General features: G+C 27.9%; 1 protein-coding gene across 1 annotated transcript in view; it reads right to left on the minus strand.

The window, feature by feature from the left end:
• Positions 1-20218, minus strand: part of Tbc1d15-17 (TBC1 domain family member 15/17) — a 52043-nt gene that overhangs the window by 17149 nt on the left and 14676 nt on the right. The window contains exons 4-7 of the mRNA XM_075368519.1: positions 18752-18938; positions 11198-11391; positions 3184-3431; positions 1198-1396 (exon numbers count right to left, since the gene is read on the minus strand). Of these exons, the coding sequence (XP_075224634.1) occupies positions 1198-1396; positions 3184-3431; positions 11198-11391; positions 18752-18938 (828 nt within the window). The remainder of the gene's footprint in view (positions 1-1197; positions 1397-3183; positions 3432-11197; positions 11392-18751; positions 18939-20218) is intronic.

The following is a 20218-nucleotide window of genomic DNA, read 5'->3' on the forward strand; positions in this document are numbered from 1 at the left end:
ACTGCTTAACATATTTCAATAAAAATCTGATTGGACATCACATGACTTCCTTGTATACCTATTAAATTATACAAAATGATATATATATACATTTTTTTAAAATGAAAAGTACATAAAATTTCATTTCATTAACTTCTGACTTTTTTGCTGTTGTTATTATTGAATTACTATTTATTGTAATGTTTTTTTTTTACAATTGGAGGTTAATAATTATTAATAAATCAATATATTTAAATTGAAAAAAAGAAGATGAAATCAGATTTGAACCGATGTGCCTTCTCCTTGTAAGATCCAAATATTTCATTAATTAAAATTTTATTTGGCTAAAACTCTGGAACCAATAAAAATAAGTACCACTAGGATAAATCATAGAAAAGCTCTCAATGAGGGCTAATTACTGCAGTTAAGAAAAAGTCCAAAATCCAATTTTTTTGGATTTTGCGAAAAATCTGATTTGTGAAGATGCCACCACTAGACCAACCCAGTTGGGTTGTAGTTATATAATTATAAAAATTCAAAGCATCCTACGTTTTGTAAATTACACTCATTTAAATTATATTTAATTAACTATTACGACAGGTATTTTCTGTTTTCATTTTAGATCTCCAAATTTTTTTAAGTAAAATTGTTAATAATTAAATTTACATTTAAATAGTGATTTCATAGTTAATGAATTTAAATTATTTTATAACTTATTTTCATTAAAATGTATTTCATGATTATTTTGACTAAACAATTTTTTTTTCATTTTTATCACTCCTGTCTACACTTAACATTGTTTCAAAACCAGACAACACATACTTTTTTAAATCCTCTTTTAAAGCTCCTATAGATACCTCAATTTTTTAATGATAAACTTTCAATTAGTTTTTAATTATAAACTAAATTATATTTTTTCAGATACAAAAACTAGCACTTACTGATTGGCAGCAAACTTTTTTCAAATCATCATAAACCCAATAAAACTTGTGAGACAAATTGTTTGATATCTATTTTACAAGAATCAGTGTGGAAATTAACAAACAAAAATACTACCCAAAACATTATTAGTGATATAGTCAGTTAAAAAAAAATATTTTTTGTATTTGTGTGTATATCTGAGTACGATATTTTGTCAACTGTTAATGTACGCATGTGAATATGTTTCAATGCACATTTAAGTGGTAAACAACTATTTCATATGTAAACTTCACTAACCAATAAGACTTTTCTTATCTCGATAATCAGAAAACCTCTCTTCTTGACTCTCTGACATAGTACGCCACTGTAACTTCATTCTAAAATAATCATCAGACTTTTTCTTTACTATTTCTTGTCTTTCTTTAGCTGTAGAATTCCATGGGAAATAACCAAGAAGAAATTTCCACACAATAAACCGTAAAGGACGACATATCCCCTAAAAGAAATATAAAGATATTACAAAAGACATATTAAGAAATTACTTAAGATATTCAAACATCAAATTACATTATTACATAAAAACATAATTAATAACTGCCTAACATTCTGAAGGCTGCATGAATTTCACTCTCTGGATGGATGAGTGGCTAGCATAATAATTTTTTTTTCTTAAGCATCAAAAACAGGATTTACATCAAAGTAAAGATAAATTACTTTTATACAGGTTTGAACACCTAGTTATAATGTTTTAGATAGTGAAATGAACAGGACAAGACCCCAAACTCTTATTTTGTATAGGTTATCCTGTCCCTGAGTGATTAAAAACTTACTGTAATGCATATCCTCCTCAGATGTAAATTTTTATTTATGAATTCTAATTGGCAAATAATCAATAAATTATTATATTCTATGAGGGATTTTGTACTGAAAACAAAAAAAAATTCATCATAACACAAAAAGGAAAAAAGACATTTAATTTTGAAGAAACCCATATGTACATTAAATGTCACAACTATAATAGTTGTAAGCAACCTGATATGATACAGATTACTTCTGAAAATGTCAAGGATGTTCTTAGGTATAACCAGTGTTCAATGCCAAGCCAATTACAGAATGTAAGGAGTAATGGTTTCTGTTACCTTACTTTCAGTTAAATATATTGTTGCATATCAGCATATGAAGGCTACCAAAATTCAATTGGTACTCAGCCCTATAAGACATTTACTTTGTTCACCAAACGGAATCTGTACAGAAATAAAAAGTATGATGTATGGACTGATTGGTACCTCTTTTACCTTCAGTTTATGAAAACTGAAAGAATCAAGGTCTTGACACTTCTGTCAAGGGCTCCTACCTAAATTTGAAAAAAACTTAAATTAGTACTCATCCTTACATATTAGAAACATTCTAATTTCCTTTACAATTTTTTCCTCTACTAATTTCTTAAACAGTATTTAGTTTTTTAAAAACATTTTTTTCAATACCAATCAAAATTACAAAATTGGCATATGTTTATTGTTTTAGTCTTTGTTTTGGAATATGTTACTATCTTCAAATCAATTCAATAATTTTTTTTGGGAGGGCACTTCTAACAGTTTTTTTTGCAAGAAAAAATTCTTTCAAATTAATTTTAATCAATGGAAAGATGAATAATTAATGGAAATATCCATGATGAATCCAATAATGAAATGTTACTATAGTCTGTATACTGCAGCATACTGATTCTAAACTTTACATACAGAATGAACAACAAAATTATGACTTAAATTTTAATAATGAATAAAACACTCAACATTTCAAACCCTAGATACTGTGAAAAATTTATATTCGTTAGAAAATACCCCAAAAAAATGTATTCAGGAAAATCATCTGCTGTGCTATGCTGATTATCTTTGTTCCCAATGTTTTAAGGAACTTCAGTTTTACCAGATTTTCTAAATACATAAAACCTTATGTAATTTTAAAAAAGTGATCAAACTCTAAATATGTTTAATTTTATAATGTTTAAATGGAAGATACAACCACAAAATAAATTCCCTGCCATAGATAAATTATAAATATGATAATTTCCTGGATAATCTAACAAGGCAATTTTTCATGCAAAATTTATTAAAAATATATATACATTTCATTCCATTGTAAACGTTTACCCAAATTTTCAAAATTCTTTCACTTATTGAAAGGTAAACAGATAGATAGAAACTGAAAAATATATAATTAAAATTAAATTAAAGTAAATTAACATATAACTACAATTAAACAAGCAAAAAGAAAATTACTTACTCCTTTAAAAATTATTTCTTTAATTCTTTGTGGATTAGAAATAAGACCAAAATCATCCATGGCTTCTTTCCACTGTTCCATAGAAAGGGGAGGGCTTCGTGTAACAACTGGTCTTGGAGGCATATTGGTTGGTACCTCTACAACATGGTATCCTTCAACTTCAACGTCCCCCTCTGGTAATTCATGAAGGCTATTAACTAACTCAGCAGCCATTTCTTCTGGTGGCCTATGTTCTGGTGTTCGGTACACTGTACAGACAAATTCAATAAAAAAAATTCACCTCCTGAATAGTCAATAAAACATGACAGTTGATCTGTAAATAAAACAAAACCTCAAACTTTTACAACAAAAAAAATCTGCAGTTAAGATAATTAATATACAAAATGAAGCAAGGACAGACATACACAGAATAGAAAAGTTTGTAAGAAAATAGATTAAAACATGTTTTTCTAAACAATTTTATGATCCAATATTAAAACTTTTATTTTTTATAAAAATAAAAGTTTTAATCAAACAAAAATTATTGCATTGTATCAAGGAAAATTAGAATGCCCAGCTTTACCTGATACATACTACAGCTATTAAAATTCGGTAACTAATGAAACTGCAATAAATTCTATGACAAATAAATAAATTCTTATAATATTAATATATAAAACACTGGAATTCACACTGATCCTATATTTTTTTAAATATCAAATTTCCTTCTTCCTTCGAAAAACTTAACTGCGCTACACTAACATTAAAATTCACATGTTTCTTGGCCAACTGTTTTGAATATACTTTACAAATTTACTGAAAAATAATCTTCTATCCTTTTGTGCTCGTTTTGTAAGTTGTTTTCTTAATTTCTTTTATTTATTTAGATATCAAATTGCAACCTGATATGAAAGACTACATCTTTCAAACAAATTGTTACAGTTCATTTACTAAAAACATACTAGATAATTTTACAAGACTTTTACTTTTTTTAAAGAGTAATCAATAAAGATTCAATTAGAAATTTGATGATTTTATACTGCCAGAAAATAAAATGGGAAAGTATTAATAAAATTAGGTTTAATGAACAATTCAATAATTTTCTTAATCCTTGCTTTATAGAAGCTCTTCTTTCTAGATTGTCTTTTAATAAAAAGAAACAGTTTAATTATAAAAAAGAAAAATGCATAATTTACAAATGGAATTTTGAAACCTAGCTCTACAATAAGAAATCTTAGTTAAAAGTGTAAATATCATTTATCTGAGCGTTCAAGATTATTCAAAAAATTACAGATAGATTTATGTTGAAATAATCTGTAATGTTAAAAAATGTATATTATAATTCAATATCTAATTTAATTAATAATCCAAAAAATCTTATGTGGACACCTCATGACTTCCTTGTATGCCTATTAAATTACATACACACATTTTTTTAAATACATAAGATTTTATTTCACTAATAACTTCTGAATTTTTTTCATTTTTTTTTCTTATTGTTATTAAATTATTATTTATTGTAAAATGTTTTTACAATCAGAGGTTAACACGTTCGCTGCGGCAGATAAAATAGGGAACTTTACCATCTTGCTGTACGGGCAACTATGATGCTGTATAGTAATTACCTACTATGCATTACGGTGCATATTGGCCCATCCTGTTTTGTATAGTGCATGCAGTTTTTATAGATTTACTCTATATGCTGAACTGTTTGACCTTGGATTTTCGTTCAGTAAACATCTGTACCGTATCACATATCAGATTGTTTTTTAATCTCTTTCTGACAATTTTATTTCCTTTTCATATACTTTTATCACAAGTTGTTCAATAAAATTATCAAAATATTACTTAATCTTACAAATGCTGGTTTTCATTTATAAATTAGAATAATTATATTACATATCCTAATCCATTACTTACTGTTTTAATTTGTCATCTTATTATTCCTAAATGAAATTATTTTTTTAAAAAAATATCTATTCAAATGTGTATTTTAAAAATATAAACACTGGATGAAATATAAAATTTATTTCCAGATTAACTGTTTCTGAATTCCATCACATAAAATGTTTAAACCCTTGCTTATAAACATCATGCAAATTATTAAGTAATTAATAAATTGATTTATTTTTAACTTGATTAATTACTTTTTTCAACATAATATTATTTCATGATGATGTCATTGTGAAAAAAGCTTTTTTAAATTCATAAATATTGAATGTTACTTTATCATTTCATGGAAAAAAAGCAGCTGTAGTTTTCCATTGCCGCCTCCATTATTGCTTTTGAAAATGCAGAGAGCCACATTTTCTTGGAAAAAAAAAAACAACTGTAGTTTTCCATTGCTTTCAGCTGCGCAGTACTCAGAGGACTGAGTGATGTTGATATGGCCGTTTAAGTCATTGTGACTCACGCCCCTAACTACTACTGAAAGAGCTGCTGCCCTCTTTCAGGAATCATTCCTTAGTCTGGCTCTAAACAGATACCTCTCCGATATGGTTGCACCTTCGGTCCAGCTACCCTGCATCCCTGAGCACTCAAGCCCCCTCACCAACGGCAAGGTCTCATGATTCATAGAGGAAGCCGTAATAAGAAAGGAAGTCCGACAAGGATGTTCCCTATCTCCGTTACTTTTTAATCTTTACATGGAACTAGCAGTTAATGATGTTAAAGTACAATTTAGATTCGGAGTAACAGTACAAAGTGAAAAGATAAACATGCTACGATTTGCTGATGATATAGTAATTCTAGCCGAGAGTGAAAAGGATTTAGAACAAACAATAAACGGCATAGATGAAGTACTACGCAAGAACTATCGCATGAAAATAAACAAGAACAAAACAAAAGTAATGAAATGTAGTAGAAATAACAAAGATGGACCACTGAGTGTGAAAATAGGAGGAGAAAAGATTATGGAGGTAGAAGAATTTTGTTATTTGGGAAGTAGAATTACTAAAGATGGACGAAGCAGGAGCGATATAAAATGCCGAATAGCACAAGCTAAACGAGCCTTCAGTAAGAAATATAATTTGTTTACATCAAAAATTAATTTAAATGTCAGGAAAAGATTTTTGAAAGTATCTTTGGAGCGTCGCTTTATATGGAAGTGAAACTTGGACAATCGGAGTATCTGAGAAGAAAAGATTAGAAGCTTTTGAAATGTGGTGCTATAGGAGAATGTTAAAAATCAGATGGGTGGATAAAGTGACAAATGAAGAGGTATTGCGGCAAATAGATGAAGAAAGAAGCATTTGGAAAAATATAGTTAAAAGAAGAGACAGACTTATAGGCCACATACTAAGGCATCCTGGAATAGTCGCTTTAATATTGGAAGGACAGGTAGAAGGAAAAAATTGTGTAGGCAGGCCACGTTTGGAATATGTAAAACAAATTGTTAGGGATGTAGGATGTAGAGGGTATACTGAAATGAAACGACTAGCACTAGATAGGGAATCTTGGAGAGCTGCATCAAACCAGTCAAATGACTGAAGACAAAAAAAAAAACTTTATCATTTATATATTCTGAAATTCTTAATTTTATTTTTCATCTTTATTAAATTAATCCTATAAATTAATTATATACCATTATAAATAACAATAAAAAAATGTTTTATCGAAATTTGTCATATTTTAATAAAAGAAATGATGCTGGCACAGAACAATCCAGCAAAATTACTTCTAATTATTACAAATAGACACTAAACAAGAATATGTATAAAAGAACTGTTTCAACTAGAGTTAGTTACATGTTTTCTGAGAGATGTTGTAGACTATAAAAAATCATTTTAAAAAATATTTTTAGTTATAAAGAGAAATAAAATATTCATTACATACAACATATTTTGTGCCATAATGCACAGTTGTCAAGTACAATATGGTAATAATGAGCCCTGCACAGCACAAAAGTTAAGTTAAATAACTTACCGTTCAGTACTGTACTGGAATTACGCAAACGACAACAAGCATACAGCAACTCCCTATTACAGCACACATTTGCGTTGTACTGCAGTGAACATGTTAATAATTATTAATAAATCAATATATTTAAATTAAAAAAAATAAAAGTTAAAAAAAAAGACAATGAAGTCTGATTCAAACCGATGTGCCTTATCCTTGTAGATCCAAACATTTCATTAATTAAAATTTTATATTTGGCTATAACTCTGGAACCAATGAAAATAATTACTACTTACGATAATTGTTGAAAAGCTCTCAATGAGGGGGTTATTACTGCAGTTAAGAAAAAGTCTAAAATCTAATTTTTTTTTAATTTTGGGCTTTTTCAGACACTTTCGGTCCAGTCAACTGTAATAAAAAGGGGAGGTGCACAACTAGATGTTACAACAGTCCTAAATCCAAAATTTCAAAAATGGATTCTGGGATGGTTAAAATGGATATTTGCATTGAAATCTGAAAATCAAAATTTTTCACAATTACAATACTTCCTAGTAATCCGTACAAGAAAGTAATCAGGTGGGCAGTTATCAAAAGTGAAAGCGAATTTGGAAATAAAAAAGGTCAGTAAAGGACTCAACTTCCATTATCTCTTCCCTTATTCAGGTAGTGGTGGAATTTAATTTTTTTTCCCCTGTATTTCAAACAATAGTGATCTATTTCAAACAAAACCACTCACCTTGAAGGTTTTGTTGATGAATTACTATTTTTATTTGCTGTTAATAGCTAGATGTTAAAACCACTATTTTAAGTATAAAGAGTATACATTCAGATGGGCATTGATGAAATTCCTGCCAGTATTTTAAAAGTTGTAGATGTTATATCGTTCTTATTACAAGTTTAATTAATGAATATTTCAACAATAAATTTCTTACAACTTCCATTTATCTCCCCTTTGAAGAAAGGTTCGACAGTTTACAAAATTATAAATAACTTATTTTAAGTTGGAAAAAATTGTAAAACAAACTTTTAATATCTCTTGAAAGGCATAACATATTCACCAAACTTTCAGCATGATTTTAGGAAAAATCTTGTCTACTAGTACACCCATTACCCAGTCTTTAGAAAATATTTTTAATTGTGTGGATAACAGAAAGATTCCATTTTCAATCTTTTTATGATTTCAATTAAGCAATCAATTAAGTTACACATTTTTTATGATGAAAAAATTTTGTAGCTATCGTATCAGAGAGTTGCATTCAATTAGTTAAGTCAGTCTTACAAATTCCAATTGTAAACAGGTTATTGAAATCCCTTTTTTTATAAGAAAATACATTAAAATGAAAATCCCCATGTTGAAATGTAGAATGCAAAATGCCATAGGAATTTATACTTGGTGCCTTGCTTTTTTTATTATCTGCTTCAAAATCTTAATAATTCATTGTTACCCTCATCACATTTAATATGACTGTATCTATGTCTGAACATAATAATTATTTAAAAGTACTTTGAAAATTCCACATAAGTAGTTCAAAAAATTCCACCATCTATGTTTAAAAATGGATAAAACTGTTACAACTGTACTTCTCAGGTAACAATGCTACCTGTGATTTTAGAATTCACATTATTGATAATGATAGTACAAGGTGTATTTTTAATGCAGGGAGTATTTTGAATATACACAATATAAAACAGGTTTTATTTCAATCAATGGTCAGCTGTTGACTAAATAATAGTTTAGTCATTTTGTTGTTTATATTCATTAATTTATAATGAATGCTACAATTCATGACCACGCCAAGTGTGAAGTATGAGTAATCTGATTTTTGATGGCAAATATAATTCTGCGGCTGAAATTTACAGACAAATTTGTGACATTTACAAACGAATGTTATGAATGACACTAAAATAAGACAGTAGTGCCATTCATTTAGAAAAGGAGAAACGAATGTTCATAATGAATGTAGCAACCAGCTGTCAGTGATAATTTCGTTTGCAACAAAATAAAATTATACTGGTTTTTCTTTGAATCATTAGTAAGATGCTAAGCTAGTCATCATTATTAAATATTTATTATGCCTATATATATATATATGTATTTACTTCTGAAATAAGTCATCTCTTAGGGCTTCCTGAAAACGTCAGAATGAATTTTCTTGAAACACAAATAAGCTGTCAGATCATTATTTCATGCCATAAATATGAATCATATAGATCAATATTTATTAAATTAATAATAATAACTTATCTTCATGTGTTTATGTTTATGAATGTACAATTCTTTGCTAGAAAGAATAGCACTTAATCCAGAAAACAAATAATACCCAACAGGCAATAGAAATGTTTTCATATTACTCAACATAATACTTGGCTAATGAGAAAGGGCATTATTTATTCTTCCATTGCTGTTTTTAACAAATTACCAAACCTTTTAAAAATTCTTCCTACCAAATTATTATTATGCTTTTACGGCCAACATGGGACCACTTAAGTCAATTTTAGTTGGATCTTTTCTGAGAAAAGCGTGTTATTTTACTCTTTCGAGCTGCCCAGTATTTCTTCATCCGTTCAGATCTTGCTTTCTTTTCTTCATCCGTAAACACCCTCTTCGTTGTATTTTGTCGTTTGTCTGTCTTTTGTTTAAATCTAATGCTTTTATCTTTTAGCTTTGTAATTTTTCCAGTTTTATTCTGTAGGTCAGTCAGGGAAATTCCCAATTCTTTCATATCTTCTCTAATTTCTTTGATCCATCCTACTTCTAGCTTTTGGAACCAGAGCTTTTCAATGATATTTCTTGACAGTCTTGTTTGCGGTGTCCTTATGAGATGACCGAAGAAAGAGATTCTTTTTTTCCGCATAGTATCAGTAACATTTTGTATGTGCAATCCAGGAGAGATATGCCTCTGTAGTTTTCAGGATTAGTTTTATCCCCTTTTTTATGTAATGGATGGATGAGGGCTGTGGTCCAGTGTTCTGGAAGTTTTTCTTCGTTCCATATTTTCAAATTATTTGTATATGATTATTAACCAAATTATTAATATATGATTAAAAAACTTTCTTTCACAGAAACATTACTCTGATGATGAATTTTTAAATATTAATCGAAAGACCTGAATTTTCTATATCATATTCAAAAACAATTGTGTATAAACATGTGCTTAAATAATTTTCATTTACACCTTCTTAATTGTGAATTATTATTTTGTAGTTATTTCTTATATTTAGTAATCTTCAAACAAAAACGTTAACCATGAGTTTATATTTTAAATAATTAATATGGGCTTTAATCACATCTATTATTTATTTTATAATTGGAGATTCATCATGTTATTCTGATCAGGGTTTTACCACAGTTTCCCTTGATCCATCCCAAGAAATGTTGGTCCAGTTTCATTTTTTATCCATGGAGTAACAAACCTAAATAGTTTTCCTGAGTAAATTATGAATTTAACTACTAAGTACCGACCACAATAAAAGATTTATTTTCCATGAAGTAATCATAAGAACAAATATCGGAAAGGTTTGTTCATAGAAGAAAAAAAAGATTTTCATAAAAGAAAGAAAGATTCACCTTTCTGAATATTGAGAAGACAGTTTATCTACAGGAAAATCACCAACGGTAAATAATTTACAAGTGAATCAAGAAAGGCATTATGTACAAAGTGAAAGAAATGTGTAAAAGAAATGCGAGCTGTGTGAAAGTAGGAAAAAGGTCAGATTCAATAACATTTATTGAAATAGATAATGTATTTTTAATCTAATAATTGTATGATAAATAATGGTTAGAGAAAATAAAAACTAAGATGAAGGATTTTAAGCATCCGGTAAATATAGAAAAGGAAAATGGATAACACAGGAATGAAGTTGAAAGAGACCATGCAAACACAAGTAATTGTATTAAGAAAGGGTGGGCAGTATGATCAGGAGCAAAAAAGGTAAAAAGTAAAAATTTTGAAAAATATTAATGAGATGTAACAAGCGTATTAAAATACACAATGAACACAAACATTTGTAAAAGAAGAAATGTATTTTTGTTTCAAGAAGGCACACAGATACTGACTGATAACTACAAAGACAGTTGCTATTCAAAATTAGGACAAGAAAAGATTTTCCTTAAATTAAATAAGTAATAAACACTTACATATTGTATCTGTAAGTTTTGAGAAAGTCTGAAGTGTTGTTTCATAAGGTCTATGTTTTAAATTACTAACAAATCGCCACACAGCATCAGTAGAATTATCAGAAAACAAATTTAATTCAGCAAAGGAATGAGTTAAAGGCTGCGATTCATTTCTATCACCAGTAACAAGATATAAATTTTTTCTACGCTTCGATCTAAAACAAAAAAAGAAGATAGTAAAAATAAATTATTACCTGTATATAAATTACCAAATTGAACTAAGTTTAAAATTGAATAAATTAATGAAAAATAGTATAATAAAATCATTCAGAAATTATTACTAGTTTACAATTAAAGTAAAATAAAATTTTGAAAGATTTTCCCAAACTCTTGCAGGGAATATTACATATTTTAAAGACTTCTATAACAGAGCTTATTCATTTATTCAAAACAACCAATTCTTAAAGAAATTTTGCAAACTGTTATAAGTTTATTTGTATATGAGGGAAAGAAAGTCCAAGTGAGAATATGGAGGGATATCTAGATTGTTAAACTTACACTAACTGCATTAAAACTAAACTCCTTGGATGTTTAGTACCATTAATTTGTAACATAATATATAACACTTCACTCAAAATCACAGTAGTAATCAAGTAACAGATTGCTTAACTTACAAAATGACAAAAATTCTTCTTTAGATGTCTTAAAAACTATTATAGCCATAACCAAATGTGAGGAAAAGATAAGTTATTCCACAACTTTATTATAAATCATAACAATAATATAGAGCAAATCAAAAGTATGGAAACCCCTCAACAACTGTAAAAACGTTCCAGATAAATACTGTAACTTTCAGAGTAAGAAATCAGTCAACTACTTTAACTTTTGACAAGAAAAAGAATTTCAACCCCTTCTTGGCGGTACCCAGAAGTTGTAACTCAAATATTTTAAACAGGAACACCCTTTGTGTGATACATCATTTTAAAGGTCTCTTTTAAATAAAGAAAAATGATATAAATAAAAAGTTGGTATGATGCAAAATGGTGGCGGGATAAAGATAGGATTTCAAAAGAAAATTGCATTGAAAATTTAAGAAACTTGCAAATTTATAAAAATGTAATTAAATGGATATTAAATAAATTTATTTAAAAAAATAATAATTTATTAAGTAAAATGTTTACTTATTTACTTACATTTCATTTAATAAATGTTCAAATGTCCTCCTTATGTTGTTTGACAGTGTGCCAGTCAGTTTTTAAAGGATGATACTGCATTATTCAATGATTGCCTAGTGATATTTTGTGCTGATTCTCAAATTCTACTTCATAAATTGATATCTTATGATAAACAATACTTATTATGATAAACAATAAGTTGCCCCATAGAAAGTAATTCAATGGTGACAAGTTAGATGATCTTACTGGCCATTCATTTGACCCCCTTCAGCCAATCCATCTTCCAGGAAAAAATACATAAATAAGACCCAAAATGAGTTTTTGGTCTTATTTATGTATTTTTTTTAGATCTCACAGTAATAGGCCAGGCCTCGTTGGGATGCCACCAACGTAAATGCCTCAGGGTAGACATATATATATCAGTGAATTATGACTCAGCCTTCGCCTTCGCTGTAGGCTTCTTTCGGACATCTTGACTGTACTACTTCATTGCCCAAAGTTGGGACCAATAACATCTTGAATGTTTGAAATGATATGGTTGAGAAGCAAAGCCTCATATTTCACTGCGTTCAAAATTCCATCAACAAATATAGGCCCAGTCAATCGTCTACCAAAAATACCTGCCTATATATTTACTTTTTACTGGATACTGTGTATGTGCCTAAGGATACCAGTGTGGATTAATATCAGTCCAGTACTGACAATTATGGCGATATACATTGTTACTTAAAAAGAAATGTGGTCTCATCACTAAAAACTATGCTGTTTAATAAATTAGGATCTACACAAATATTGTTCATATAATTTCACTCAACTCAATTCTACAATCGTAATAATCTCCATAAAGTTCTTGCACCAGATGAATTTTGACGGGTTTGAATTTTAACTTTTTAATGTTCGAATCACTGAAGCTTATGCTAATATTAGGTTCTCGTGCTGCTGTTTGAGTAGAGGAGTGAGGATTCTCAATAAATTCTTAAACACCTCTAACAATTTATTATTATTAGTATTATTGTTTGTTGCAGATTTAAAAAGCTCTCTGGTTTTCCCCTAGTATTAATCCTCCCTGTTTCTTCAAATAATTTAATGGTTTTTGACACTGTACCTTTTGAAATATAGTTATGATTATTAAATGTTGCACTGAACACTTCACAAACTTTATTATACGACCTAACTAATCAAAGCCCCTCATCATTAAAAGTGTGATCCTCTCCTGTTTACTAAGTGGCATGTTGACAGTAATGTTAGCAGGTAGCACAGGAAAAATTAAATCAGTAAAAAACAATCACTAAATAGGTAAAAATGAAGTAAATAATAAAAGTGACTGACAAATGTGGTAAAGGTAGACAAAATCAATTAGCCAACTGATCACAATAAATTCTCATAAAAAACTAATAGTATAATAATGAAACACTGCAAATAGAATATTACACAACATGTATCCTGTCATCACTTTGGGTACAGACATCATACCAACTTTTTATTAATACCATCTTTCTTGTTGGGGCTGTCCCAACCCCCTTAAAATGATGTACCACACAAGGTACATCATTACTGTTTATACATGTTACTGTATGTTAAAATATTTTTGTTACAACCCCTGGGCCACCCACCAAGAAGGGTTTGAAATTCTATTTCTCATCAAAAGGTAAAGTAGTTGAATGATACCTTATCCTGAAAGTTACAGTATTCTATCCTTAAAAAGGTTTAAAGTTGTTAAGGGGATTTCCATACTTTTGACTCACTCTGTATATACGATTCTGTATTTCAGAAAAACTGACTAGACTTACTGGCACATATGTTGGCGCACAGACTGAAAGCCTATGTACTAGCATTTTGCACGCACTGACCTTTGTTGCAAGCAAACTAAAAACATTGTCATTTTCTATGTCTTTTATGGTATGGTAATGTATAAAAAAACAGGTTTCATTAACTTGCAATAGCATATGTAATTGTTGAGTTTTATTTTAAATTATGCATAGTGTTGTAATCTAGGCCTACTTCCTGTTGTATAGCAACTATTAACAATAGAATCATTCATGAATCATACATAACTAATGTGGTATTTATGAATTCTTGTAAACACAACATGCAACTCTAGAATTTCATTTACTTATTTTTAATCTACTCTAATCATTGTGCTGTGAAGAATCATATGTCACACCGTTTGTAAACATGTTCTAGAAGTGGTTATAATAGAAACATTTATTGCAGTGTATATTTTACTTAATGAAGTGAATAGTTGTTAATGAATTATTTTTTTACTATTTGTTATATTGTTTTCAATTAAGGCTTTGTCATATATTCACTCATGTGAATTTTTAATATTTCAATATAGTTATTTTATTTTAAAATGCTCACATTAGGAGGAAAAGGTACAATAGTTCATAGTCAGGCAAGGAAAATTATATTAAACATTTAAGATTTCTTTTTACAAAACAATGCCAGAACCAGAATAGTAAGGAAAACTGAAGTGCTTAATATGGTTTTTCAAGCAACAAAAGTATCAAAATAAACGGTCCAAAGAATTATTGCAGAAGGGAAATCAAATGAAACTGAGAAGCCATCCATATCTGTTTCACCGAGAAAACGTATAAATCACCCCAGTGCTGTGTGCAATTAATCATTTGACACAGATGTTTTGAGGCATTTAATAAATAAATTTTATGTAACCCAAAAATGCATTCCTACTGTGAAGAGAATTACGGAAAAAAAGCCAATGAAAGTGAAATTAATTTCAAGGAGAATGAATAATCTTTAACGGGAATATTACATAAAATGGGATTTAGATAGAAAACAACCAGAAAATACTGATAGAAAAGCATGACATTAAAATGCAGAGAATGAGATTTCTATGACAAATTTCCCTGTTTCGTGAAGAAGGAAGACCAATTGTATACAGAGATGAAACCTAAATTCACAGTAATCATGCGACACCAAAATCATGGGTAGATACAACAAATCTTTGGGGGACTGAAAACACCAGTATCCTAGGGGATTCACTATAATAATATAAATAATTGTTCATGCCGGCTGTAATAAAGGATTCATTAACAATGCTTTATTTATGTATGAGCCAAATAAGAAAGGAGATTATCACAAATCGATGAATTCTGAAAAGTACACAAAGTGGTTACAGGAGAAGTGTATTCCCAACCTGCCCCCTCGGTCGGTCATTGTACTAAATAATGCACCATATCACAACATTCTGCTATAAAAGCAGCCAAATTCTAACTCTTTATAAAGCAATATGATAAAATAGTTAGCAGAACAACAAATTAACTTTTCTCCTGCTATGATAAAGATTGAATTATATGATATAAAATTATACAAAGAAAATCAAAAAAAATTTCTAATAGATAACATTTTCAAAAATAATGTTCCCACAGTTCTATGGTTGCCACCTTATCACCACGACTTAAATGCTATTGAAATGATTAGGAGTCAAGTGAAAGGGCAAGTAGCTAAAAGAAATAGAACTTTTAAAATGTCGGACATTCTTAAGTTACAGCTGAAGAGAAATTTCATAAATTGTCTGAAGCTGAGTGCAGCAATGTCTGCAAGCATGTTGTCAACGTTGAAAAAAAATACATTAAAGATGAAAACTTATATGATGTGCACATCAAAAATTTTGTGATAAATGCCAAATGTTTGCTGAATGCTAGTAGTTTTTTGTAACAACTTCATGCTGATAGTTAACAATGATTTAAATCCATAAAATTTTTTGTAATTTTGTAATTACTTAAACCCTATTCCATTAGATTCAGTATAGAAGTTTTTATTTAACAACTTAAAATCAGTAATTAAATGGTAAGTGGAACAATAATAAAAAATGAGAATGGTAGAACTGACAGAATAAGGAAAGTAGTAGTCATGAGATCATAATTACCAACCTTAAGGAAAAAAATTTTGTAGCAAGATTTCAATTCAAGTAATTTATATTATATTTTTAACAGAGCATTAGGGAAAGGTTGAATTCAAAAGGAATTGTTCAGTTAGGATATCAAAGAATACCTGAATTTTTTATAAAAAATCAAGTGTGATATGTACAGGGATAGTACAATGAGGATGAAAATGAGTCAACATAGAAATCTCAATCATTTAATGTTGTTCCTCCTCTTTGTTTAATTAGTTGCCTACATCATTATGCTCAATTATTCAATGTTTTGTTTGTTTATACCCTAAAATTTGTAAATAATACATCCATGAATATATTAATTTCATGTGTGTAGATATTTTACATAAGTAAAATTTTTTCAGTAAAATAAGATTGTGTATTATTATTATTTATATACCAATACAAACATGCATCGAATTTAACATTTTCAAAATATTCTGTCCATTCATAAATTATCTTTGAATTATTTGAACACTGGAAAAATTCTTGTATTTAACATTTATTTTATAGTCAATTGAAAATTACATATATAATTTTATTCAACATATTTATCCTTGATACAAATAGCAAAAGAAACATTGAGCACTAGCCAAAGTTCATTTATTAATGAAAAAACTAATTAAAAATACAATATTTAACTAAATAAAATACATGATTTTTATAACATAAAACATAAACAATTTAAATTGAAAAATTAAGTTAAAATACTTAAAAGAAAAAATACATAGAACCAGAATGTAAAATTATTTAAATTTACATTGAAATCATATAAAATTAAATACAATAAATTCATAATCTAAAAAATGAGAAAAGAAATAATTCCATAATGGAGAAATAAAAAAATACATTATAAGACAACAAAAAATACTCATAATATAAGATAAGGCAACTGAATACGATTATGAATTTATACTGCCTTAGCATTCACTTAAACATTCAGTTTGTTATTTGTTTGTATATATAACTGAAGTTAGTGCTTATTAACTATATTTTGTTTTTAAGGTCAGCAAATTTGTTTTTCTTTTTTCTTAATAAAGAATAATCCATCAATATTTAATTTTCTGAAACAATGTAGTATTACTACTTATGGTAACATAATGAAGTTACACATTACTTGAATTAAACTTTTTGTAATAACATTTTTATCTTTATTTTATATTTTCCTGTTAAACTGATCGATTATAATAGCACTATTGATTCAAGCTAAATATTTAATAATTTTAGATTAACTGCTACAATCCAAGAGAACTATTATGAGATACTGGATCAGAATGATGGAAGTATAGCATTAATAATATATAAGATTACTATATGTATAATATTACTAATGTTATCAACAGAAATCCATTTACTTCCTATATATTTAGGTTTTTTGACAATATTAAAGAATTATCAGTCATGATTGTTTCTATATGGCGAATATTAGACCAGGATGTAGACTAGATTGAATACAGAAAATTCTTTTCGTACTATAATATTACTTTATCCTCTTTACCTTTAAATAGCATTGTGTGTTGTCTGTGTTATTGTTATTGTCAATATAAACAACTACTGAAAGCAATAAGTTAGTGAACACACTCAAAACTTCATACAAATCTATAATTACTAATATGTCAGAATACAGTCTTGCAATTGGTAACCTTAACTAGTTTAGAACTGTATTAAAATTTATCGCTTTTAACAATTTAAGCTAACTTTTCTCTTGGATTGGACTGTCTAAAGCTATATTATATAATTTTGTAATCAACAGTTATTATTTTTTTTTTTTATACATCTTTAAAAATAGTCTTGTAGTATTTCAAATAATCATTCATTAAATCAATTGATTTATTTATTTCATCATTAGTATCACCTTTATTTATTTAAGTGTTGATTTGTATTTATGTTTACACTTTCCAATTCCACTGTAACTACTGATAATAATGATTATGATTAACACTAAGAATAAACATCTAGTTACACACTTTTATCATATTTTTGTGAACATCTTTTAAATGGAATTTTTCCTTTACAGTTCACATTATAGAAATTATAAATCATCAAAATACAGAAGACATACACTCAAAACATAGACACATTGTTAATTAGTATATACGCTAAGTTAATATAAACTATTTATCTTAGGTTTTTACGGTTTTATGGCATATGCATATATTTTTTTCAATTAAAAAGTTAGTTTTTCTGCCATTTTAGGATGTTACACTTGATTTACAAAAGTGATTTTTATATATTTTATGCGTTTAATAATCCTTACATTAGTATGTTTGAACAAACTTGATAGCTTATACTGTTATTATGTAATAATTCTTACAAAACTTTAATTCTGACAGCCATTTTAAGGTGATCTTGAAGGCCAATCAATATCATTTGTATATTTCTGTAATCCTATAACAGTGCTTAATCCGAATCCAAAATCAATATCTAAGACTATACGTGTTCACACACATACACACATATTGAATTCAACAATTAAGTATTTGTTCTTGAAAATATTATAGTTACCTTCTAGTCTTTAAACAGGCACGTAAAATATATGTAAAATCTTGTATTGATCCATACTGGAAAACAAAAGCATGAGAGCTGCCATCTCTTAATAATAAAGTTAATTCTCTTTTACGTTTATTAATGATGTAACTTTTAACTTCTCTCATTTCAACATTTACAGGATGCATTCGAATATCGCCACCTCCTTAATTGTACAATAAAATTCATATTACAAAAAAAAATTTACAAGAAAAATAATTAGAATAAATCTAAATACATATGCTTAAAAATTAAGAAAAAAACTCACTTTGCAGTTGATTTTTACAAATTTATTTATCAACACAACTATTGAAAGATAAATGATTATTAAAGAAGATGAAGAAAATGACATGATTTATGATGGAAGGAATCTCTAACCGAAAAATATTTATAGTCTTCACACTGGCTAAATAAAGATGTTATAGTTTTTTTAATTAATCCTTTTTAAGAAATACTGTGCACACAATGTCATTCACACAACAGATAAAGCATTTAATATCTAATTGATGAAATATAAGAAATTTTTTAATTTAAAATCTGAATTTAAATCATATTAAATGATTTAATTCATATAATGAAATTTCTCTTGGCTTATTTGAATACAGATTTTCCACTATTTTTGTTAATAAATTCCTAAAATTAAATCTCTTCCAAATTATTTCTTCATGAAACCTTTTCTTATTGATTAATTTATTAAATATTAATCAGATCTATTATAATATTTTTTTTAAATATTTGTCATGATTTTTAAAACAAAACAAACGGTATATAAAAGGTTTTTATGTAGGAAATTGATGACAGTGTTACAAAATCATGTGATATAATTTTTGAAACATAAATTTTAGGTACTTTTACTAGATATCTCAATTAACAGGTCAAAAAACATTTTGCTTTTAATGTGTTTACAATCAGTCATTTTAGTTTTTTCTAAATGATAATTCATATAAGAAGGACAACTTATTTAATTCATGAAAATTTATTCAACTATTTAGGAGTTACAGATGTATGAAAAGCAAATGTATTACTAAAAACATTAGTAACATTATTGAGAAAGGTAATAGTATTTTTAGAACCTAGATGGACAATGGGTTTTTGTGAACTTTGATTAACAAAATGCTGTACTACAGATTAACTTTTTTCTAATTATTTAGTAAAGATGTAATTAATTACATAAAAATAAACACTAAATTTTAAGCTTGCAGCTTATATGGCGAATTAATCATTAAGGGGAAAAAATTACCAGACAATTAAGGACTTTATAACTTTAAAAGCAAATAACAATTTATTTAGGTAACTTACAAATTTGGTTGAGGTCTCATTTCATAGTAAAACACATCATCAAGTTTTGACTCAAGTAGTTCATTAGTACTGAATTTGGCTATCAGTGCTGTCACCAATATTGTTAAAAATGGATACATTTACTGGTACAGAATGTGCTTGGTGTGG

Source organism: Lycorma delicatula, chromosome 6, assembly GCF_047948215.1.
Source record: "Lycorma delicatula isolate Av1 chromosome 6, ASM4794821v1, whole genome shotgun sequence".
NCBI lineage: Eukaryota > Metazoa > Arthropoda > Insecta > Hemiptera > Fulgoridae > Lycorma > Lycorma delicatula.